Source organism: Linepithema humile, chromosome 7, assembly GCF_040581485.1.
Source record: "Linepithema humile isolate Giens D197 chromosome 7, Lhum_UNIL_v1.0, whole genome shotgun sequence".
NCBI classification, from domain to species: domain Eukaryota; kingdom Metazoa; phylum Arthropoda; class Insecta; order Hymenoptera; family Formicidae; genus Linepithema; species Linepithema humile.
Window position 1 is genome coordinate 17,891,508 of NC_090134.1, and position 23,711 is coordinate 17,915,218.

General features: G+C 41.9%; 1 protein-coding gene across 7 annotated transcripts in view; it reads right to left on the reverse strand.

Moving 5' to 3' along the window:
• LOC105670031 (uncharacterized) overlaps window positions 1-20,383 on the reverse strand; it is a 210,128-nt gene extending 189,745 nt beyond the window's left edge. For 3 of the 7 annotated variants that reach the window (XR_010891224.1, XR_001100362.2, XR_001100361.2), the window contains exons 1-2: window positions 19,564-19,983; window positions 18,996-19,151 (exon numbers count right to left, since the gene is read on the reverse strand). Coding sequence is in view for 3 of the 7 variants with exons in the window: in XM_067359190.1 (XP_067215291.1) it covers window positions 18,996-19,097 (102 nt within the window). In the remaining 4 variants the exon portion in view is untranslated. Of the gene's footprint in view, window positions 1-18,995; window positions 19,152-19,563; window positions 20,004-20,034 lie in introns of those variants that run through there. The other 4 variants (XR_001100360.2, XM_067359190.1, XM_067359191.1 and 1 more) reach the window with 4 other exon arrangements.
• Between the last annotated feature and the right edge of the window lie 3,328 nt (window positions 20,384-23,711).

Below are 23,711 nucleotides of genomic sequence, written 5' to 3' on the forward strand. Positions count from 1 at the left end.
GATTAAATGCCGACGCGGCACTTTCCCACTGGATTAGACACGTCGCGGACCAACCCACCTCGCTCGGATTTAGTACATTCAGCAGCAAAAGGCAAAATGGAAGCACGGTGATACCAAATTTCATCCTTACTAAGAAATATCGGTATTCGTTATATGTGTGATGACGTATAAAGGTCGCAGATAAAATATGACAGAATAGATATATCAATATATCTAATTAATTTCTCTTTGGCTTTATGCGCGCGCAGGAAGTAATACATATTTGTCGAGTATATTGTTGGAGCGATAAATGGAGCGAAAAGTTAAAAGATGTGGAAACTTGTGTTGCTCAATGATCTAACGGTCTTAATGAGAAAGTTTTCCTTTCTCGGTAAAAATTTTGTTTGATTCTTGAAAAGTTAGTTTTCTTAATAAATGAAAGAAGATTCAGTCCGTAAAAGCGCTTGTTCCTCTTTCTTGAGACTCCGGCGAAACAGGTTGGATTGATTAAAAAAAATTAGGTTTTCGCGAGAGCTGTAAAAGCTGTCCCCGTTAAGATTTTCCTCGCCTTCGCGAAGTACGAACTCGCCGGCGCGAATAAGTTTCGACGAAAGAGCTGGAATATGCGGCATTGAAAACTTTGCGCGCGACGTTATTTTAACGAATAAATCTTCTTCCGAATACGAAGGGCATTATTTGCGTTTAAGCGCATCGGGGTATTTATATAACGCGAAACTGGCAGTATAATGAACCATTGAATGTTTAATACGTCGTAGATTAGATGAACATGCAAATTGGCGGTACATTACCATAAAATAGCTAATACTACCCCGCAAAATATTAGCGGGGCGACTCGATCTAATATCGCATAGTTCCACGGGTACGATTACACTAATTCGTAATGAAGTCAAATCTGGATCGCGTTGCTGGAATTTCGCTTCAATGGCAAATACGCTTTATCAGCAGTGCGTTGCACATTCGTAACAACGATGCTTGAATCAGATTAAATTTCATTGCTATTGCGTTGTGCAATTTTTATTTCTTCTCTACATTATAGCCCTTCAACCCTCAGCCTGGTGCAAATATTTTTTCGCATTTATAATTCCCCCCCCCCCCCTGCATTTACTTTCTTGTACTTCTGCACGCAAACATAAAATTCCCCGGAAATCCTGAGAAAATATATCTTCTACGGAAACGCGTAATCACCTAACGACGCGCCTTCAAATTCTCCCCCCCGACAATCATATCTTTCCACTCGGTGGAAAGATGGCGAAAAAGGAATTAGCAAAATTCGTTTCCTTGTTCCACGGACGGTCGCGATCCTAAATCACGAGAGCGGGCGGAAGAACATTTACGCCGGAGAGTAGAATAGACCGTCAAAGGGGAACGGTAGCGGCGGCAGAGAACAGGGATTGGGCTCGCGATCGCGCGAGGTGAGGGTGAAGTTGGAATATAGGGGGCGATGGAAGTGGGAGGAGGTGGGAGGGGGGAGGGTGGGGGGGAATAATCCACGCGGTCGTATTTAAACGAGTGGTCCGGGCACGCAATGCCACGTGCCCGAAGATCATTTTCTTGCGTCTACGGCGCGCAGACTATCCGGATTACAGACCAATTTCATATTAATTTCCGGCCGTGGACGGGAGGGGGGGAGGGAACGGTAACCGGGTACGGCACCCACCGAGGGAGGAAGGACGGAGCAGGGCGACTGCGCGAGGTTCACTACCAGCTCGTATACTGAAACCGTGGCACGGGACACGAGCGTGCAACGGTATTTGTTAACGTTACCACGAAATTGTCCGCGGTTCCGAGACTTACACGGCATTCGCTCAAATTTCACCGCGAAATTGCTCCTCAGGCGAGGCGGGCGACGGGGTTGAGACGGGGACGGGGCGGCGAGGGGGTGCAGCCACTTTGCCCATTGCGCGTGCCCGAGGTTTGATAACGCGCGGCTGGCCAGGCGACACGAAAGCGATCCGCGGCGACCACTCTCCCTCTCCCTCTCCCTCTCCCTCTCTATCTCTCTCTCTCTCTCTTTCATTTTCCACTATTGCACGCTCGAATTGTCGTGGTTGAATCCAGACCACGACGCTAGAATTGACGATAGGCTGCTTAACCCTCTCGGTAAGAGTCTGGTCACGAGATTCTCGCCGCAATTCACAATGAGACGTATATTTGAAATATATAAATTTATCTAAATTAATCTAAAATATATCCATTTTGTGCTTTTATTTAAATATCGTACACAACATTTGTTAATTGCATAGGTAATTATTTGCACAAATGTGAGTAATTTGGGATATTATAGGAAAAAGTAGAGAATAGAAGCGGATAAATGAGAAAATTAGCTACCTGGTTCACGGTTTATCGTATTTCCCTTATCTCTCGCAAAAATGGACGAGTCGGGGAAAAAATGGAACCGATTTAAATTCACCTCCCCACGTTCGCCACATTATTCCGCAAGTGCAAATGAAAAAATTCTCATGGCTAGGAAAACTCGTTAGTCCTCTTTCAGCACTATGGTCACGGGGCAGACCTCATGTTATTTTTCATTAAAAAGGACGTTTGTTAATGAGATCATTAAATTACCAGCTTTGGACGCGTATTTGCTCAAATTTCGCTACAAAATTTCTCCCTAGTTAAAAGAAAAGAGAGATAGAAAGGAAAAAAAATAACGGAAAGAAAGAGAAAAAGAAGAAATTGAAAGAAACACGATTACGAAAGCCGAGAAGAGTTCAACCAATCGGCCACTTGGTTCATTGTGCGTACCGGCGGTTTGATAACATATGAGAGGTCAGGCGAGACAGAATCGATCTCCGCGACGGCAACGGCGGCGGCCTGTCGAAGCGAGAAGTCTTTCATTTTTCGAATTCCGGTCGCGCTCACCCCGGCCATCTCGAGGAAATTTCATCCGTTCTCGCCGGGACGTTCCCTGAAAGCGCGGCGGTGGGAGAACCGCACCGTAAACCCGTTCGCAATTTTGTCCATTTCACTTACCACGATAAAAGTAATGTCCTACGAAATAGATTGTCGCCATAAAATCGTATCGAGTCCCTTTTGTGGTGCGGATAACGCGAAGCGTACACCGTTCTCGGAAGCGCGAAACAAATGACCGCCGCCGCTTTATTCCGTGCGACATTATCGACCCGTCGATATCGCGAAGTGCGATTAGATTTATGCGAGCGAGAGTTCTTACGTTCTTCCTGTTCCGCGCGCAAGGCGTGCGGAATATTCGTGGTCGCGATTATCGGAAAGCAATGACTTAATTTCGTGACGATAATAAAATTGCGAGCTAGTAAAACCGTAATTGAAGTTAAAACCGCGCATTTCCAACATAGATTGCGCTTGCCGCTATCTTACATAAAATATGGAAATATCGGTATTCGTATTAAGAACCGATACCGTGACCTAATTCAATAATAGATAAGAACAAAATTAAACGAGTTTTTTTTTGAACAAACATTTCAAGTGGAACAAATAAAAATAGAGTCAGACGCTGTTAGAATTCTATGCATGTTCGAAGATTAGGCGGCCGAACAAATATTGGAATGTTGTGACTGGTGTGGAACGTCATGTTTGAAGATTTCATATCTGGTATCTGATGGAAACTCCGACGGAAAAAAGAAGACACAAAGCCTTGTCTCGTATCGGAACATTACTATCGAGGAGAACGCGGGGGACACGTACTATTGAATTGGCCGTGCAAGCTGGATGCAGCTGTCATTTCGAACTGCATTCAGAATTGCACGACTTCACGAGAATGCGTCACCGACGGGTAGTCAATCAAAAAGAGAGAAATGATCAATAAAAGGAACGCGTATCAGTGTAACGTCGCTTACAAATCACAATGGCGATTGAATCCCGGCAAATAATATGGGAATACCGTGAGCATCATACGCCGCGTCCTCGCAAGATATCGAAGTTATCACGGAATCTCTTTCTAACCGCGGCGTCTCGCTAGAAGGTGGACGACATTCATTGGATCGATCTGGGTCGACGCCGACGCAAGGAGCAACAGTTGGTTTTTATGCAGACTAATATTCGGCGAGCGTGACAGGGGACGATTTAACTCGAAATCGCCCGCTTACAATGACATCGTCGTGCACCGAGATATTTCCGCTGCCGCTCGTCAGGATTGTCTTTTTTTTCCCGCTATCGCGAAGCCGTCCACGTATTTTTGCAGCCGTATCAAAGTGGCAATGTGGTGGCTCTCCCGCTAGTGAAAACGAGCGTTGCAGTGAATCTTGAAACTCCGACGGTACACAGTAAATCTTTCAAAAAAAAAAAAAAAAAAACTTTTCGGAAGTAATCGAATACGAGTTAATCGAATACGCCGCGATAGATTTTAATTAGATCTATCGGTGAAACGAATAAGAGACGCTTAAAAAGAGACCGGGACATGCAAAACGTGACAGTTCCGCGGTCGTTTCATAACGGTTATTGTCAATCTCGTGAATTAGGGGATTAAATCGACCCGTTCTTGCACCTGACGTATTTCAAATACGGGCGCCACGAGAGCATAGACGCGAGAAGGGGAAGAGAGGAGCGGATGGGAAGTTCACGAACACAGAGTTCACTCGCTCCCTGCTGGTGTGCGTAGCGTTGCTCTCCTTGGGTCGGCGGCATTATTGACAGGGGTGCGGACCGAGTGTGTAACTTTGTTAGGCCGAGACTGAGGAAGCGACGCCGCCGCGTCCTGAATTCGTAATGCGCCGTCCCGTCGGATTCCGCATACTGATAGAAAATAATTTTTAAACTTTCATGACGCCGCCAACGCGCGAGACGCGCGGTCACTTTCCGCCAAAGTATCGAAATGCGAGTGGAACGACGGATATAACGTTTTGACGTAGCGCACGCGGGACAGTTGACAAATGCTCGTTTTAAGTGTCGAATCATATTTCTGCGGTTCTCCAAGTTCTTTTACGATTTTTGAATTATATTGAATTCCAGACGGCCCCACCGTGACTTATTGTTGAAATTTTCTTTCGATATAAAAGCCTATAAGATAATGCGAACAAATGTCTTTCGTCTATAGAGTCTAATTTGCACAATTATCTGAATGTATACAAATTTTTTTGAAATGTAGTCGATAAACCTTGCAACATCGTGCACAGCCCTGCCGCGCAAGATATATCCATACACGATTTAACGTGCGAAACTTTCATGTCTAAGTTAAAGTAGATATGTCGCGGGAAATTTGCACACATCTTCAGTAAAACTTACATATGACGACAGCGCCGGTCGTCGACATTAGTATGACTGACTATCCCGAGCGCGCGCGAATTTATGCTTCACAAAAGTCTTGCCGCATAGCATACCTTTCATACCCAGCGTATCTTAAACCCTTATAAATATTTAAAGGCGGCATGTGCACAGCCAGGAATTCGTATTAAGTACAAACGTATTTCTAATAAAGTTGTATAATTTTAAACATTCTTTTCCCCACAAGCTTTCCATTCTCAAATTTTTTCATGCTCAATTTTATCATATCATGTGTCAAATACATTTGTATTTATACATTTATACATTTTAACAATTTATTTAATAATCGTAAGGCAATATTACTCGTTATTAGTTGTGCATAATTCGCGATAAATTCGACAATCGCATTTTTATTTCATATAAAGATTGCGACATGAAAATAAATGTCGCGATATCGCCACGATTCATTTTTGTCTATTTCGCGCCGCAGTTTGGTCTATTGACAGGCGCAAGTCATGCAGAAACAATTACGAAGGAATCTGAACGTTCGTTCACACACTTTACGAGCAGCAAAAGGGGAGGTTATGCGCTGCAGGCGAGAATGGTCTTCAGGATATTAGCACGTTATTGCCGGGGCTTATTGGTTTTATCGATTTTCTCGTTGTTCTACCCCGGCGGCCCTGTCTACCGTGAAAACGAATTAACATCCCACCGTTTGTGAGGAGCGAGATGCGAATCGACGGCCATCGAAATCTTGTTAATGGGCGTGTGTCATATTTGGAGCTTTGTTCTCGACGGATTTCACGTAAATTATTTTACGCCATAATCGCGATCAAGTGTATCATTCATTGAATATTGCATTTGTTTGTTCTCCGAAAAATCCAATAATTTTATATAATTTAACGAAAATAGTTTTATAAAACAAAATCACGAATTGCTATAACAATGATGTAAATTATTTCAAACAGATTTGCATTGTGAAAACGCCGAGCGCGAGAGGAACTAAATACGTTAACGTGTACGCATTCCCGCGAACCGAAATATGTTCTTACGTAGAGACGATGATAGACACGACGTTAATTGCAACATAAATAATGCGTAAACGACATGTAAAGAGTCGAGCGGATAGCAGATGCGCAGAGATATTTGCATGCGTTGCGTAGCGCGAAATCAGTTATTAAACCGCGGACGCGTGTCGGTGCGCAGACAAAGAGTAATGGGAGCCCATTATCGTAAAAATATAGTAGCTCCACGGGACGACCGGAGAAATTATGGAAATAATTTACGCAATCGTGGAAAATAGTGGGGTACAACAATCCCCGGCTAAACGCCGCCTTTCTGACAATCGATTTGTACGCGACGCATGAAAACACACACGGCCGCAAATACACGCCCGCGCGTAGCCGTAGCTATTTTATGGAATTTTTCACATTATTGAAATATCAGAAGTTATTCCGCGTGTTTGCCCGAATCAATGAAAACGTTTATTATTTTCGAAAACAGGATTGGAATATGTCAAACATATTTTCACTCGGTCCCAAATGTAATATTATGGAATATTTGGATTATAATGGAATATTTATGAGGAGAAATTAGCAAAAAAGAGCCATTTTATAACATTTTGTCTAGTGAAATACAAAGAGATGTTCAAAGCTTGTGAAGCAAGCTCAATGCTCGAATATATCAGAAAGAATGCCGCGAAAGAAAATATTGATTTTAAATTTACAGAAGAATCGAAAGAAATATTTATCTTATAAATTATCTCAACTTTTTTATTTCGAATTGTGTTGCAAGCTAATGTTCAAAGAGAAGCTCATAACGATGAAATTGCAACGAGATAACAATAGATACTTCGCATGCCTTGTCGCATGTTAAAGGAACGGCACGAGCGCTTAAGTAACGAGTCGAGCAGGAATAGTAGACGCTTGTAAACAAGTATCAAACTCTCGTCGCACGTCGAGTTTTCACACTCCGCCTCGTTTACATTCGTTTGTCGTCGACGCTGCGCACATCCGTGCCGTCGCTTGTCTTTCGTTGCTTTACCCGTTGACACGCACCGACACTGACGAAACTTTTAATCCAGTTTTTCTCGGCGAACAAGGGGAAATCTCTAGATTCAAAACACGAGACGAAACGTCATTTCGCGATTATTGTAATTTAATATTACTAACATTCATGACCGGCTTTTCAATTTTTTTCAGTAAAATTCGATTAACTATTCGTGTTCATTTTTATTCACGTTCGCCAAAAGTAAAGATAAAATAAAAATATTCAAAGTTCCCATATGTTTTTTTCGTATTACTTTTCGACCAAATCTAAGATGAATCGCTTTTACATCTTGTCTTGATCAATCACCGCGATAAGGTTCAGCTTCCGAGTACATATATTATACATACATCCACGCTGAAACGTTGAAAGCTATAGATCTAATTCATTCCCCCGGCATCGAAGTCCATAGGTATGCATTGAATTCTGCGGATTCTTCGCGAAATTGCTCGCCGTTTCTGGCTCCATCGGCAAGAGCCGTCGCATAGAAATGGCCAGTCGGATCAGTCTGCTCCGAGCCGAAATACGAAAAATTCATATCGCAAATAATATTCGTCAATCGGGCCGAGAGAACACCGACCTTTAGGGCGAATAGAGGATGAGTATGAGTGAGAGATGGAATTTTGGGCGGGTCATTACCGAGCGCGAGATGTCGATGGCCGGCCAGCTCTCACCCTCACTCTCCCGTCTTTCTTTCTCCCCATCGGCCGCTTATTTTCACCACCTTCCATCTTTTTCTCTCCACTCGCCACTACTTTTCCCGCGGAAATGGATATGTTTTCCTCGAACCGAACGCCTCGTTCTCCTACTCCGTCCTCGGGGCGGGCGAATGAGACGACCAGATATTACTATGCCGCCGCTGACCCGTGCAAACAATGACGTCGTGAAAAGTATCCCTACACGGTAAACAGGATGAAAAATATCTGGCCTGGTTTTTCGCCCGTCTGCTATCCTCCCATAAGCTGATTGAACGAGCCATAGGAATCCCGAGCCGAACATGCACGTAGCTCGTCAGCGAAACAACGCATCATCATAAAAAGTTTTTTTCAAAAGACTCGTGAAAATTACGATATGCTGACTGCATAAATAATTGGTGAAAAAGTTAAAAAAATTTATTTTGTGTCGAGCGGACTGATTAAAAAGATGAATATTTAGTTATATAAAAATATCTGCAATTATGAGAAGCCGCTTTAATTATGCGTTTGTGAAAAACGAATATCCATTTATGAATATATTTTGCTTCGAACATTATTCTACATGTAATAAAAATGTTAACGTCGAGAGAATATTATTGTCGACAATAGGTAGATCATAATATAAATGTGAAATATATCCAGTCATATCATTCCGCTTCCTGCTCCGCGGTGAAATTTACTTTGACCGAAATTACAGATAGATTCCCCCGCCGCGCTGTTTTCCCTCGCGGCACTCGTTGATCAACACCCATATTACATCCGCCGAGATACGTCGTCGGCCGCGTATATCCCCCCATTACTGCACTCGAGGACAGCGAGGTGATCTACGATCGCGATGTGGACAAAGGGATCTGTTTCGCGACTTTCACGAAAGCCCCTTTCGCACCCGCTAAATCCTTCACTTTTCCAATCGCAGCTGCGCATACCCGTCTCCGCGTCCCGCGACCCCCGTCCCGCACGATTAATTAGGCACGGAGTGAGACCCCACGGAGACACGTTTTGGAATTTTTTGCATAAATCCGCTTCAGGAACGAACGCGGGGAAAGTACTGACTGCTGATTCAGGCTGGCGGGAGAAAGGGAGAGAGAAAAAGAGTGAGAGAGAGAGACAGAGAAAAAGGGTGGGAGTCGAACGAGAGGGCAGCGAGCGAACAGGGGTGGACAGCGTGAAACATTGTTTTAGGACTATAAATAATCGTTATTGCCGCGTTAATCATGGATAGTCGAGAGGCTCCATTATTCGTAGTGCTGCAGGGGCAACTCACGGTATGTTATTGCCCCCTTCAGCCGTGGGTCGGCATAGCGCCAACCCTTACGGTTTCGGTGCGGCTGGTATTGCTGCTCGGTTCTGAACATGCCGCGAATTGCTGAGAACGAGCCGATCGAATCGCGCACGTCGGATGCTACGGCCCAGTCTGGAGAGAATCCCCTTTATTGATATCTACATACCCGATGAGTTTTCGAGGTGCCTATTGCCACGAATGCTGTGCCTCGAGGATTCCCACCGGAACATCGGCCGCGATTATTCCTGCTCTGTGTTAACTTAACGCAGATCGCATAGATCCTGCATAACGAGATTTAGTAAAGGCCCGCGAACTTGAATGTGGCGAATAGAATATGCAAGTTATTCTGATATTATTTCCGATAGCGTTTTGCATAAAAATAATACGAAATACATCATAAGCTAAATAAAATATGAGGAATTTCTATAATGCGTGTGATCGCATGATCGATCAACAACAACACACATCTTGATATTCTGATAAAATATGTGTGCACATTCAATCATGTCTCGCATATATTGGAGAATTGTGCTAATTGAATAAATACTATATTAAATATTAATTAACCGCAATTATAAATACTACAAATCAAATTATTCAAATTATTGTATAATGAGATTTTGATCGTGGGAAGAGTATATTAACACGAGTGCAATGTGTACACATAAATATTTATTCCAAAAAGAATTTTGTTAATTTAAATATTGATGTGAAGCAGTTCTCTGATATAGCCATCCGTTTTCCGATTTTAACTCATCATTTTTGCTACGTTGCTTTTAATAAATAGAGCAAAATATGTACATATATAAATTTTGAAATTCAGTTATCAATACTGTAATTTAAGCTATTTTTGTTGCAATAGAAAACTATAATACATATTAGATAACCTATTACAAAGCTGAACATTTCGTAAAACATTAATTATTAAAAAATGGATTTCATAAAGATCAGAGCACTATTGTGAAAAAATTTCAATTTAATTTGATAAATTCAATTTTTCGATCTCCATTTATGAGTTTGTCATTCCGTCGTCTATTTAAATACACGGAAAAATACTAAACACGACAAAAGTTTAGCGATTTATTCGGTAAACACATAAATCTAACGTGGTCGAATGTCTCGTCTTTTTATTCGTTCCGCCGTCGTATCGTCATGCGTAGGTAAACTTCAGACACATCGAAAGGCAGGCAAACAGTCACATTCGAAATTCGATACGGTCCATCGCGTGGGGTTGATCGACGTTCTAATAAATCAAAAGGCAATGTCACGAGCGTCACGAGCATGCGGAGGAGTAGACAGCCGAGATTAACTTATCGAGCTGAGAGTAAAGCCGGCTACTACGGATGACTTTCGGTTGGATCGGTTCAACCAGGGTCGGATTAGGATATATATAATCGATCGACATTGCAGAATATGAGAATGACAATATATTATTTTGGATTCATTAATTATTTCAGAATATATTTTCGTACAGAACTGATTTCCAATTAAATTATTATATTTGGCATGTACCTTTCTTAATTAAATCTAAAATTTGAAATCTTATAAACTCATTAAAAACGTTTAAATAAAATAGTAGATTAAATAAAAAATGAATCTCAAATCAGAATAAAGCTAAATAAACTGAATAAAAACTAAATAAATAATTTGCATAATTGTGACAATCGATAAGTCAGAATTATCTATTGGTACTCGTCTGCGATCATACACGAATATTTCGCCTATTCAAATCGAATTGCGCGAAGCCAATTCCACGACTCTGCCGCGCAGTCCGCACACGCATCAGTTCGGTTGTTTTAGGAACGGATCCTTCGTGCGGACGTTAATTATGGAAAACCAGGCACCGCACCGGTCGGTCTACCATGCCAGTAATCCTACGTCATCCGGCGCTACCCACGATCGGATGCCGCATCCATCGAGCGTAACAGAGAGAAAACGGGCGAGACCGGCAGGTGGAAGGACGACCGACGCGACCTACTGGTTATCAGATTAGTTCGGTCCCACCGTCCGTACCGAATATCGTTAACTGCTGTCGTAATCTCATTCCGCTACGCGGTACCGTGATGTAACGTCGAGGAATTCGCGGTGGAGACGCTTCGGCAAACTCCGTCATGGAAATGCCGTGCAAACCGGAACGCGATTGTTCTTTTTTCTCCCGGCACATTGAGGTATTGAGAGATTCGACGACCATGCGACTCGTTGATTAATGAACGGCGCTACGACTGGGCTTTGAAAATCGGTTTTTTTGCGGACGGTCGTTTAGTCGGTTGTCGCTCGCGTCCATTGAGTTCGGTATTGGAAAAGCGATGAAAGTCGGCGCGAGCGGACAACGATGTACCGGCGATTACGAAATCAAGGCGTTCCCAAACATTGTTCCGCGCGTCAAAGCGGTGCTCTCTCTCTCTCTTTCTCTCTCTTCCCTGTTGCCTTCCCGAAACTTCCCTTCGTCCGTGAATAATCACATTAATTCTTAACTGACGGTTACTCACATTTATTCTCAACGACGGACTAACGTGCAGTGTGCCCACGCTCTTCCGGCACTCCGCACGAGGAGGCTGATCGATGCGCCAATAATTGCGCTAATCTCGAAATGGGAACGGCGATACATATCGATGGAGGAGAGAGAGAGAGAGAGAGAGGAGGATGCGCACCCGCAGATACTCGAAGCCGACCCCATAGTCATCGTCACCGGGTACGCGCGGGATAATACGCGCGGGATAATACGCGCCGGATAATATTCCTACGTATGTAGCCGCGCATTATTACGCATTATTACGCGTACCGCGGATGCGTACGCTCGTGCACGCGAGGGGGCATCGATTTCTCGCCATTATTGTCGCTCCGAATCCCCGTAGATCGGCTCGTGCAGGGGCACCCCCGATAAATGCCGCGCCTACCTCTTCCGAGTCTCATGGGCACGTCGGTAATTGCATTCTCCTCGCTGCATATGTACACGCACGCTCGGGAAAATGCAAAGGCATAAGCGCGCGAGTGAGATGTAAAAGCGTGCATTACAGCGTCATTTTGAAGATTCTCATGATAATGCGTTATCGGCGCTATAAACGGCCGGAATAATATTCTGGTATTGTCTTTAACTCGGTTTTTTATATTAAATTATTTGATGGATTATCTTTCGCGTGAATATCGCGTAAATCGTGGTGTAAAATAGAATTTGTTGTTTTCAAACGAATAAGATATAGCGTGAGTTGAGAATTTCAATAGCGACGGTTGGATCGATTGTTTATAGTCTCGCAAACTGCTAAGAATAACATCAAAGACCCTGGCACGGTACCCCGATGAAAATCATCAATTACGCGTTTCACGTTCCCGCCATTTTGCGATCGCTAATTACTTGGAAAACTTTCCCCGTTATCCACGCGCGCGCGCGCGCGTGATTTTATCGTAAATATTGTTACAGGCAATTTTCCTACGTAGTTGTTACCCGCGTAATCGTGGAAAAGAAATGGCTTTCCGAGTTCTGTAATTATTTCTTGCCTTACGACTCCGCGACGGATAATATAAACCCGGCAAATTAACCGTGATCGCGTGCAAACATCGAGCGAAAATTGGAAATGCGCGACGTGTGCACGTCACCGTTCGTATAATTTTTTCATACGGTATGTTTTTTTTTTACGACATTAGCCTCTCATTTCCGACATTTCATCGTTCAAGCGAATCGACCTCGTTTCCAAGTCCGTTCTGTTCGAGTTTGATGGACGCGCTAAGTTCGTTTTAACGAACGGGCATCCAGAGTGATATTACCTCTGCAAAATCTAACTAATCTGCCGAATAGCTCCTTCGGGCTCATCGCACACTTGTATCAGGCAAAATTAATTTTTATTAAACCGTGTAAGCAGTTATAATTGAAGCAACGCAATTTTACATGTTTTTTTATAATACGCAAACTAATTTTTGCGTTTTTATATTGTCGCAGAAATACATTAAACTATGAATTAAAGTGTTGAACGGAATAAAATGTGTTACAGTATAAAAAATCTATTTCCATGTAGAAATTTATAGCCAGAAAATTGTCCGAATTAATCTGAACATCGTCGCCCCGCAGGCATATTTTCCATTGTCCATTTCCGGAAATACAAATCCGTTAAATCGTACGGAAAATTTTTGGTTACGTTGGCACGCCGGCAATGCGCATTAATAAACCGTCGGAAGGGAGCGAATTGGGCGGGGGTTGACCAAAGGGTAGACGCGCAGACATTTCGGCATCACCGCGCGCCGTCGCGCTTTCCCTGCGAGAACGAAGCTTTTGTTTAATTGCGTCGACCGTATCGCAGTACGACGGGCTCGCGACGCTAATGCGTAGGGTACGCGGATTTTGCGAGGGGATCCGAGATATAATGTCGTAGGTGGACCCGGAGTTGTGTCGTCCGTTAGGACGTGTCTAACATGGCGAGCATTTTTCATTTTCATAATGCACCCGCCGAATGTAAAGCACCGTTCACATAAGCTTTAAAATGCCGTTCCAACGCTACACTATATTACATTTCTATTTTACTGTGACTGTATTTTACATATTTATATTATATAAAAGGTTCATTTAATTTAATATTATTATGTGATGCATATACTAATTGTTTAATGAATGTGAAATACAATATTCGCGACGGCGCTGATTCTTATATGAACGGTATTTAAAGGACAAAATTCACTTCGCAAAGATACGTCCGTCTGCTATAATTCACCGTGCTAGCAGATTTGTTTATAACGCGACAAAATGCGCGTGAAATCGCGCTCGTAAATCCTCGTTACCGTCGTATATACTCCTGTCCACCGATACGACCTTCGACCCCCCCTTAATTTCCCTCCATGGAAGAACGCGCTGCTCTCCCTTTCTCATTTGCGATTGTATCGTAATTCGCAGAAGGCGTAATTGTTAGCTCGGAGAAAATCCGTGGGGCGGCTAGGTGGGGGATGAGAAAAAAAAAGTCTTCACCCTCCGCTCATATATTTCACGAATAGGTACACTTCTGAATTTTTAATCTCGTGAAATTTCACACCGTCATAAGAGACGCGTGCTAACGCCGAAACTCACACGCCGCGCCGGTACCGAACGCCATTGTACGTTTATTAAACGCGTACCCTCCTCAGAACCAGCCCCCGGAGATATATGGGGCGATTCGTTCTTACCCCGTGCTGTCGTGATTCTACCGAAACGTAAAAACCGCCTGTAAAAGCTTCCTGGCGCGAGCCAGCCGAGGGTTTACGACGGGCCTTCATCTTGGGGAATACTGCTCGAGTACTCGCTTGAGCGGTATAAATATTCGTAACGCGAATTTCAAAGTGTTCATAAAGCAAACCGAGTGCACCGAGGTAAGAAATTGACTGGAAGCGCAGAAATATTCTCTAACGACGCTTCAGTTTCGTATTTTATTTTTTCTACTGTTATTTTACGTCGCCATCGCACGAGTCGATATTGTATGTAACAAAAGTTAATGACTTCTCGCCTCGCACCTGCTCCGCGTATTCTATAGTTGAATAAGCCGCAGAGATATGCGGGAATTCGGTTGCATCACATGTGTCATTCATATCAAAGAAGATAAAACGACGCAAACTGGCAATGAAAAAAAATACGAGATCTTTGTAAAAATCGTTGACGGAAATTCAAAGCGACCGACAACAGTCGCGACCGCAAGAGTGCTCGTTTGCTTTCAGAAAAACCCCATTTACGAACGCGGATCGTGAACAACTGTCGTGTGTCTACGAATCGAACCGACAGCCGTGCGTCGTAAAAGTGTGACGGCTCGATATTTCGAACGGAGCCATTTTCGTGGCTTATTCCTGCCGGCGATTGATTCCAATCAGCGACGTCGGGACGCTTTGTCGGGAATGACGGACGATAAAGAGGGGGAGGGAGACGATGCGAGCGAGATGCGACTCTCCGAGAGAGCCTTCCCCCTCTTTCCCCCCCCCCTTTATCGGTGCACCGCCGAGCCATTACTTGGTTCACTGTTAACGTTAAGTGCATCGCCTATAGGTACACGGTGTCAGGACACCGAGGTAATAACGCCCTGCACTCGACCGTGTGCTGTAGGTAGGTATTCCGTGGCTGAGTGAGAACCGATTACCTCAAATTCTGCTTCCACGAGCGAAATCTCCGTTCTCTACGGTGTCGTGACCACGGCGCTATCTCATATTCGCCGTAGCCTTGCTTTGCAATCGGAGAATTTCGGATTTGTCTAGTCATCGCTCTCGTCTAATAGCGTCGGACTATCTCGTGACAGACGTTCTCTTAGCAACGCCGGAATGTTGGATAAAAAATTGTTAAATTAAAAAAGAAAAAGAGGGAAAAAATAGTTTTTAGTTTTTTCATAATCTAGCGACGTCTATATTGAACTGTTCCCGATCCTCGCGAAAGATTTGTCATCCATTTAGTTTCTGCTTAAAACATCGCCAATGGTTCGGAAACGTTCGCTGCAGATCTTAGTAAAAGGCGGCTGTAATCCGACAGTGATTCATAAGGCTATTCGCGTTAAGTGGGTCAGCGTCTTCTGAATGAGAGATTAAAAAAGGAGATTAAGCACCAGCCATCCCTTTATATTCTAATAGTACGTTGAAACGCACGAGAGATTGCCATTTAATGGAACCTGCGCGCGATCGTACGCCGACTCGTCCGAATTTTCCGAAACGACGAGAAATGCTCCTCCTACAGTTGGATATTGAAGCTCTTGTTTTTATTACATCGTTCACCGTCGTTATGCGTACGCGGTACGTCATATGGTCACGTCGTCATATTCCATACCCGATTGTGCTTTTCCGCACAGTTTTATTACTGCTCGAGTTTTTGACTTTCAAAAATCGCTCGATTTACGAAAGGGAGAAACGTGTGGTGCCGTGACATATCTTATCGCGCAATATTAAAGCAGAGTACAAATGCATGCAAGAATTATAAAATATTTCGATGGGAATATGATATTTTCAAATCGATAACTTAATAGGCAAATAAGAATATTCAAAATTAACGCAGTATTGAACGTAATCATATTAATGCGTGATGATATCATCAGGTGTATTTTAATAGTTTAAATGTAATTTGAAATGCCCTGATTTGCGTTTTCCCGATATAACTAACCGCTTTTCCCGCACAGAGAGATCGAGCTAAAATTTAATTATCTAATTGAATATTGATGGCACGCAATTGACGCGCAAGTATGTCTGTATTGGATTTGATTACTATTATTTTAATTTTCTATTTGTAATTTCAGCATATATAGTAGAGATCTAACACTACTTAGTGAATAATTATAAATAACGAACCGTCAATCTAAATTTCCCGAAAAAGAATGGTATAATTGGTCAGATGTAAATATATATATAATTAGTTATGAAAAGATCTAATAATATATGTAAGTTTATATGATCATATAAAATATTATATGTTATCAGATCTTTTCATAACTAATTATATATATTTACATCTGACTATATTATACCAATTTTTTTTTCGGGTTGTCACTATGAGATAAACACATAAAAATGTTTTTTGCAGAAGCAAAACAGCTAACCATTCTTTTTATTCTTAACATTTCTATTTTCTACGTGTCACACTGTAAAACACGTACCAAAATAGGAATTGATCGCAACCTTTTTTTGTATAAGAAAACAAACGTCACAGAGTGTGTTGATTTAAAAAAAAGTACGATGTATGACTCGATGCAAATGCAAGCGGAAAGTTTGACCTGAAGCATTCGATCGGAAAATGCCTTATCACGCAGCTTAGATCACATATCGGTGGGTAAGCGTTTAACGCCAGACGCCGTGCCGTAAAGCAAGCGCTGGAACGGCGATTACAGCGGATATAATCGAGCCGGGACGAAAATCCTCTATTATTGGATTTCGTTTAACCTCACAAATATACCTATAAATATTTATCGATATACCCCTCCGGGATCGAAACCGACGCATTGCGCGAGTCCAGGTCGCGCTCGTTCCTGGACCGGAAACTTTTCAGGTATTCGCAAATCTCGTTCACCAAAGCGGAAGTGGATTCTTCTTTTGGAAGATGCTGAATTATTACCGGATATTGACCATGGCTGTCGCGGAAACATATGCAAATTCCGGTGGGAATCATGCCCCATTGGCTATTCGGTTGTTACGTACAAAACTGACGCGATATTCCCGTTATTACGATCCACCGGCTTTTGTAACTCTCGAATATTAAATCGCATTGAGCATCAAACTTTAAAGTCAATAATCGAGCACCGCACAAGCGCGATGCATTTCCGTCTTTCACTTGTTGCCTCAAATATAGTTCTGCGCGCCGGATTTTTGGAACAAGTTTTTTTTCTCTACTATTTTTTGCTGATTTTAAAAGATCTTGAAAAATAGGTCACATAGCGTAACCAGAATAACACAATCTGCAGCGTGTCATTACTCGCGTTTTTAGTTTTGTTATTTAAGACGGCACAATGCTAAGCGAAGACCGCGAAGAGCGCGCGCGAGGTATTATAATGCATCTAGCACAGTATATAGCGAGTTTACGAGCCCATAAACCGGAATATACCTTCATATATAAGAATGTTATAGTTTAGTTTTCATAAATTTAAAGAATAACGCCGCACGTATCACCGTACTTCGCCGATTCAATGCGTCGCATACTTATTCATACAATTTCTGATAAGAATCTTTGGTATAATTTCAATATCGCTCGCAATATTTTATCGATAGATAAAAGTATGGATATAATTGCAAATGACGAATAATGATTATAAAAAAATAACACAGAATAAAAAAATCTATGGATTACTGAAATACTAAATTAATTAATTATTGTTAAAGACAAAAATTTATAAAAATTGAAACTAGACTGATAGATTGACGTGATTTTCTATTTTCTACAGGATCTAACACGCAAACACGCGCGTATCTTGCAACGCAATTTCGAAGACCATTCACGTTCGTCGATCTCACTTTCTTTCCCATAAAACTTGCAGCCCGAAATAGTCATCCGGTATATGAGATCAGTAATCGTAACTTGCTTTCGAGTGACATCGACGACGACCGCGGCTCCAGGTCCGGACGAAGAAATACTTCACGATGACTTCTCCTCGTGAGAGAGAAACTTCTACGACCGGCAAGGAAATTACTTTCCACCGAGCTACGTATCCTGCTCCGAGGGTTTACGGTCGTGGAGCAGCGAACATTCACGGCGAGAGACGAGAGGACTTCGACGATTCAGCACATTTTCGGTCTTTCGTGTTTCGTTGGGGCGTACGTGTCATCGTCATACTATCATGCGGAACACGAAAAGTGGGTTAATCCGCGCAGAGATTGCTCAAGATAATTTATTTCTCTTGGGATCTTCGCGATCTTATTGGAAATTTGATTATTATGTCGAAAATTCTTAATTGTAACTGTGTGCAAATTTTCTGAATAATTTAATTAATTTATTTTTTTTTTTAACAAAATATTTGACAGCTTTCAGAGTAATAAACTGATAATATACTAAGTTTTAAACTTCTATGTTGTTCTATTAAAACAACGTACGGTATCGTCAATCGACGACAAAGCATGTCATCTCTCTTTCAACGTGTATTCAATTATACAACAGCAACCACTTTGTAGACTCGTGAAATCCGCAACGAATATGAATGTCAGATATTCAAAAGTTTCTGAATGCACCGTGGGATTATTGAATTCGTCAATCCGTTTTTCTATTGTGTGTTATTTTTTTTACATTCACTCGTCATTCGCTTGGTTGTATATATTTTTAGCATTTGTTTCAATAAATTAAGAAATAAATCAGCAATCATGCATTTGCAACAAATAAATTGACTCACCGGTTGATGCGCCGCCACTGCATGCTTTCTTTCTCCTGTCCTTCCTGTTTCTGGTCGTTGCTCCTTTCTGCTCCTAGTTGCTCCTTTGAATCTGGCAATCATCTTTATGGAGTCATCATGTTCTTTCTTGATCACTTTACACTATACACTTGTACTCTGTAACATGCACCATTTATTGATTAATTATTTCAGTTACTGATTATTTTGTAAAAGTAAAAAATTTCCATTATTTAGTCATGTTTCGATAAATTATTTCGATGCTATTTAATATTGAAAAATTTGTATGATAGTTCGGATTAATAAATACATTGAAACAATCGTCCATTGTAAAAAAAATTCGACACTTTCAACTCGTGGAATTTATTTTTACCGAATAAAAAACACAAAAATGCGAATTCGATTCGACTACTGAATAGAACGCGACGGAATGCGAAGCAATAGGCTTTGATTTCGCAGCCCTCGATACGAATTAGTCAGTTGTTAACCAAAATTCATGTAGTGCTATGTTCATGCTCCTAATTTCACACTGTTATGCAGTAAATGTCTCAATTTCAGCAAGCGGCGTTACCTGCTTCGATGAATCTATTGCAGCGAATCCTCGATGGTCTCATTGATGCTCCTCAATGCTGCAAATAATAGAGAACATATGCGATGCTTGTTGGATGCACAATAACACAAAATACGTAGTAAAGATATGGATCTAAAAATAATATTTTGCAATGGAATGCGAAGACTTTGTTTTTGAACGCCGAAAGGCGTCCTTCATGCGAGCTTATCAATACTTTGAAATAACCGTTCGTCACTAAATTCGACATTTCAATTACTCATCCGCACAAAACTTTTTTAGAATGAGTGAAAAAGGCACGAAAACGCGAGACGATCGCGATCCGACCGCACTGTCGGGCGTACGATCCGAAATGATTCGTAAATAACCTTGTACAAGACGTTATATTTTGATTTCATACGACTAATAACAACCTCAACATATACACACACACACACACACACACATTCCAAGCGAAATAATAATATCTCATACCTCAATAAATCCGTCGCAACCTTGACGCTTCTGTGATGTTGTTGACATTCTCGATACCATAGACAGTATTACGTGTAGATAGTATACGTGATATTCGTGAATATACAAATGGCGTCAATATACACAAAAGACGCGCAACAGAATTTCGCGACGGTACGCAAAGTAGACTTCAATATTCAACGCCGAGAATTATCTCAAAACCATCACCCATCACTAAATTCGATATTCCGGATACTTGTCCGCACGCGGAATATTTCTGAATGGGCAAAAAAGATACGAAAATAGGAGTTATTACATTTTGACTGACCTCCGAAAACACTCGACGCAAACTGCTAGTCACTAGAGCGTGACGTCATGTGACGTCACGTGTCACTGCGCGCCTATTTTCACACTACATAATAAAGAACGAAAAATAGTTCCCCACGCGAAATTTTCTTGCGTCGAAATTTTATTTCATAAATTTATATTTATATTATACAAATATAATTATATTATATTATACAAATTATATATATTTAAAAATAAATACATTTATAAATTTATTTAATATAATTATTTAAATTTTATTTATATAACAGTTGTTACTAAAAGATTTAAATAATTATGTTAAATAAATTTTATTTGTACATATATAAACAAGTATATATATAAATATATATAAAATAAAGATCTTACTAAAAATAATCCAAACATATATTCTGGTACGGCTTTAAATCAATAATTTTTGTTGATTATTTACGACACAAATGTGCTTTTTCTATTTATAAATATGCAAGTTATATTAAAATTAGATACAATTAATAAACATTATTTTTACTCTAATGTTATCTAAATGCTATCTTTGGTAACTATTAAATTTGTTGATTATCTTGACTGTTGATTGTTTGATTATTTGATTTAAAAATATATTTTTAAAAAAACCTAAATTAGATTGTAAAAAACCATTTTTATAGCGATGCTATAAATATATATAGCTATGCTTCAAATATTAAACACTAAGGCATCTCGTTTCATCTCGAGTTTAAAAACTTATCGTACTTTCGTCTTTCTCGTGTCGCGTAATTTCTGGATTACGACAGAAGGTACGCGGCTATACCGAACGAACCCACCTAATTAAGGCATTCGTTCGACCCTATGGATTATTTAAATCAATGTCACGCTGCTGGTCCTCGAGAGGCTCGTTAGGAATGGGGCCAATTACCATTAAGAGGTCGAGTCGGGGCGCGGCAATTCCCCCCCGCAAAGACGAAAGAGTCCAAAATTACGCGCTCGAGCCGTCTTCTTACCCTCAGCAATAAGCTCGAAAATCTTGCAATAAACCGCCCCTTCCGACAGGAGAAAGGATCGTCGCTTCGTGTTTGCTGTATGTACACGCGTATGACGTGCTCGCGCGATTTATGTGTGTGCGAGGGTACTTCGCGCTGAGCACCGACGACGGTTCTCCGCTTACGGCGCTCTTCGCCATTCCCGCAATATCTGGCGGAATTAGTTGTCGCCCGGGTTCCGGGGTTAAAGGGGTTGCTAGACAACTGGTTAAAAGGATTATCCCTGCTTACGTTACGTCGGCCCGAGCTAATGCTCCACGCATTATTAAATCATTCCTGGAACCGTCCCGCGAAGCAGGCTGCCACCGGATGCCGTAAGACATGAGTCCTGTTCTCGCCGGTTGCTGTATATCCCTGTTGGCGTTACTTAGGGAGTAACCGCCGCGAAAACACGGAGTTACCTCTTAAGAGGACACTCCACCCGGACTGCCACCCCGACTGCTGCTCCGTGTCCCTCGGTACTTGACCCCAAGTTCAAAGAAGTTACTTTTGCCAAAGGGTGCTCGTCTATGGAATTTTCGTTTCGCAAGTACCGGCGCGCTTTAGAGCTTTTTTTAATACGACGAATAATCGTCAAAGCTATTGCTTGATCGAATTTAACTTATTAAACCAGAGTGACAGATTTCTGCCTCGAAAATTGGAACGTTTTCCGTCTAGAAAAATATCATTGTTTACTTCGCGGAGAGTTTCAAGTTTTTTTCTTTTCTGAAATACTGATTAAAGTTTCAGCAAATTGAATCATATGAAGAAAGCTCTTTGGAAGAAAAAGACACTCGTAAAAGATAAAATCAAACAGAAGTAACTGCAGAAGTTTCCACTTTAGCTGTACATCCCTTGAATGAACAATGAACTTCCTTCGCCAAATGGGACCGAAGAGCTCGCGATTACGCAAATCTGCCATAATTCACACGAGCACCCTCGCTCGCTGAGGTTACACGACTGCTTACCATACTGAAAGTTCTTTAATCCGCGGATTCGAACGGTACCCAACTGCATCGCCGTGCCGCGGAGGAAACTCGCTTTGAAGCGTGTAGCATTCAGTAGCACAGCTGCCGTAGTTTCTTTCGCATTTCGCTTCTTCTTTTCCTTCTTCTCGCCTTTTGTTCCTTCTTCTTTTTTTTTTCGTCCTCTCTCAAACGAGCGCCAGTCGAATGGCTTTCCATTTAAAGTTATGGACACTGAAATCCTCCTGAAACTGTCCGCGTAGGTGCGGTGAACGGCAAACTCATTGTTCCATTGCAGGTCGGTCGTTCGTTCGTCGGTGTTGCATGCACCTGCAGGAGTTCGGCTGGTAGGTACAGTTGTATTCGGGGTGCGAAACTCGCAGCAGTCCCTACGCGATCCCTTTACGTCCTTCGAATTTATGGGGCGCAGCCATCGTGTCCACGTTTGCCCCGAGCTTTACCGTCGAAGCGTGACACGACCCTGGCCGTCGGTAACCCTGTGTGCTATCGCGCAGAAGCTCGCGGAGCTTTCGCCGTCGAAAGTTCCTATCACGAGGGACAAGGAGCGAAACATCTCGGCATTCCGTCGAGTGGGATAACGGGGTAGCAATTTCTCGAGGATTGTTGCGGATCGACTCCCCGAGGCACGATTCGCGTCGTAATCACGGGCTTCGTCTTAATGAAAATTTCGCGGCTTTCACATGGTACATACATAGTACGAAGGTGGAAAAAAGTATGCGTGCGCGCTCGCTTGCTCTGTAAGCAAATAGACGTCTCTGTAAATTAGTCTTTTGTAACAAACACAATTCTGCAGCGCCGACAAGCTCCTGTACTCTCGCTCTCGCTAGAGTGCGGACCGTTGCTCAACAACGGCCGTTCATAATAATTATGTTTTGTATTCGCATTTCTTTTTTCTTTAATTTAGATATTTAATTAAGATCTTAATTTCATTAAATAATTAATTACACTGGTAAAACAAAGCAAAAATCTAAATCAGAAACAATGGAGAGTTATACCATTATGTTTGTATTGCATATTTGTGTTCATATATGAGAAAAATGTTAATTTAGCGTGTGTTTGAAGATTCTGATTTTACATTCCGCTATGTACACACAGCCTTCCGACATATCGCACTGGAAAGCTCCACGCAAAGTGGCTGTTGGAAGCAAATAATCTTCTTGATTAATGTAACGTTAAACTGTGGTAACTACTGGAAGTATGAATGGAAGTAATGAGTATGGAATCGCTCGATATAATCAAGTGTCAATGATTACGACGACGCATCAATCAACAGGTGAATCCAAGCGACATTTCAGACCGCTGTGCTCTAATGCGAAAGCGAATATGGGTTACGAGCAACTTAACTTATCGGATTACCGCTATCAATAGTAGCGTCAGCTACGTCAGA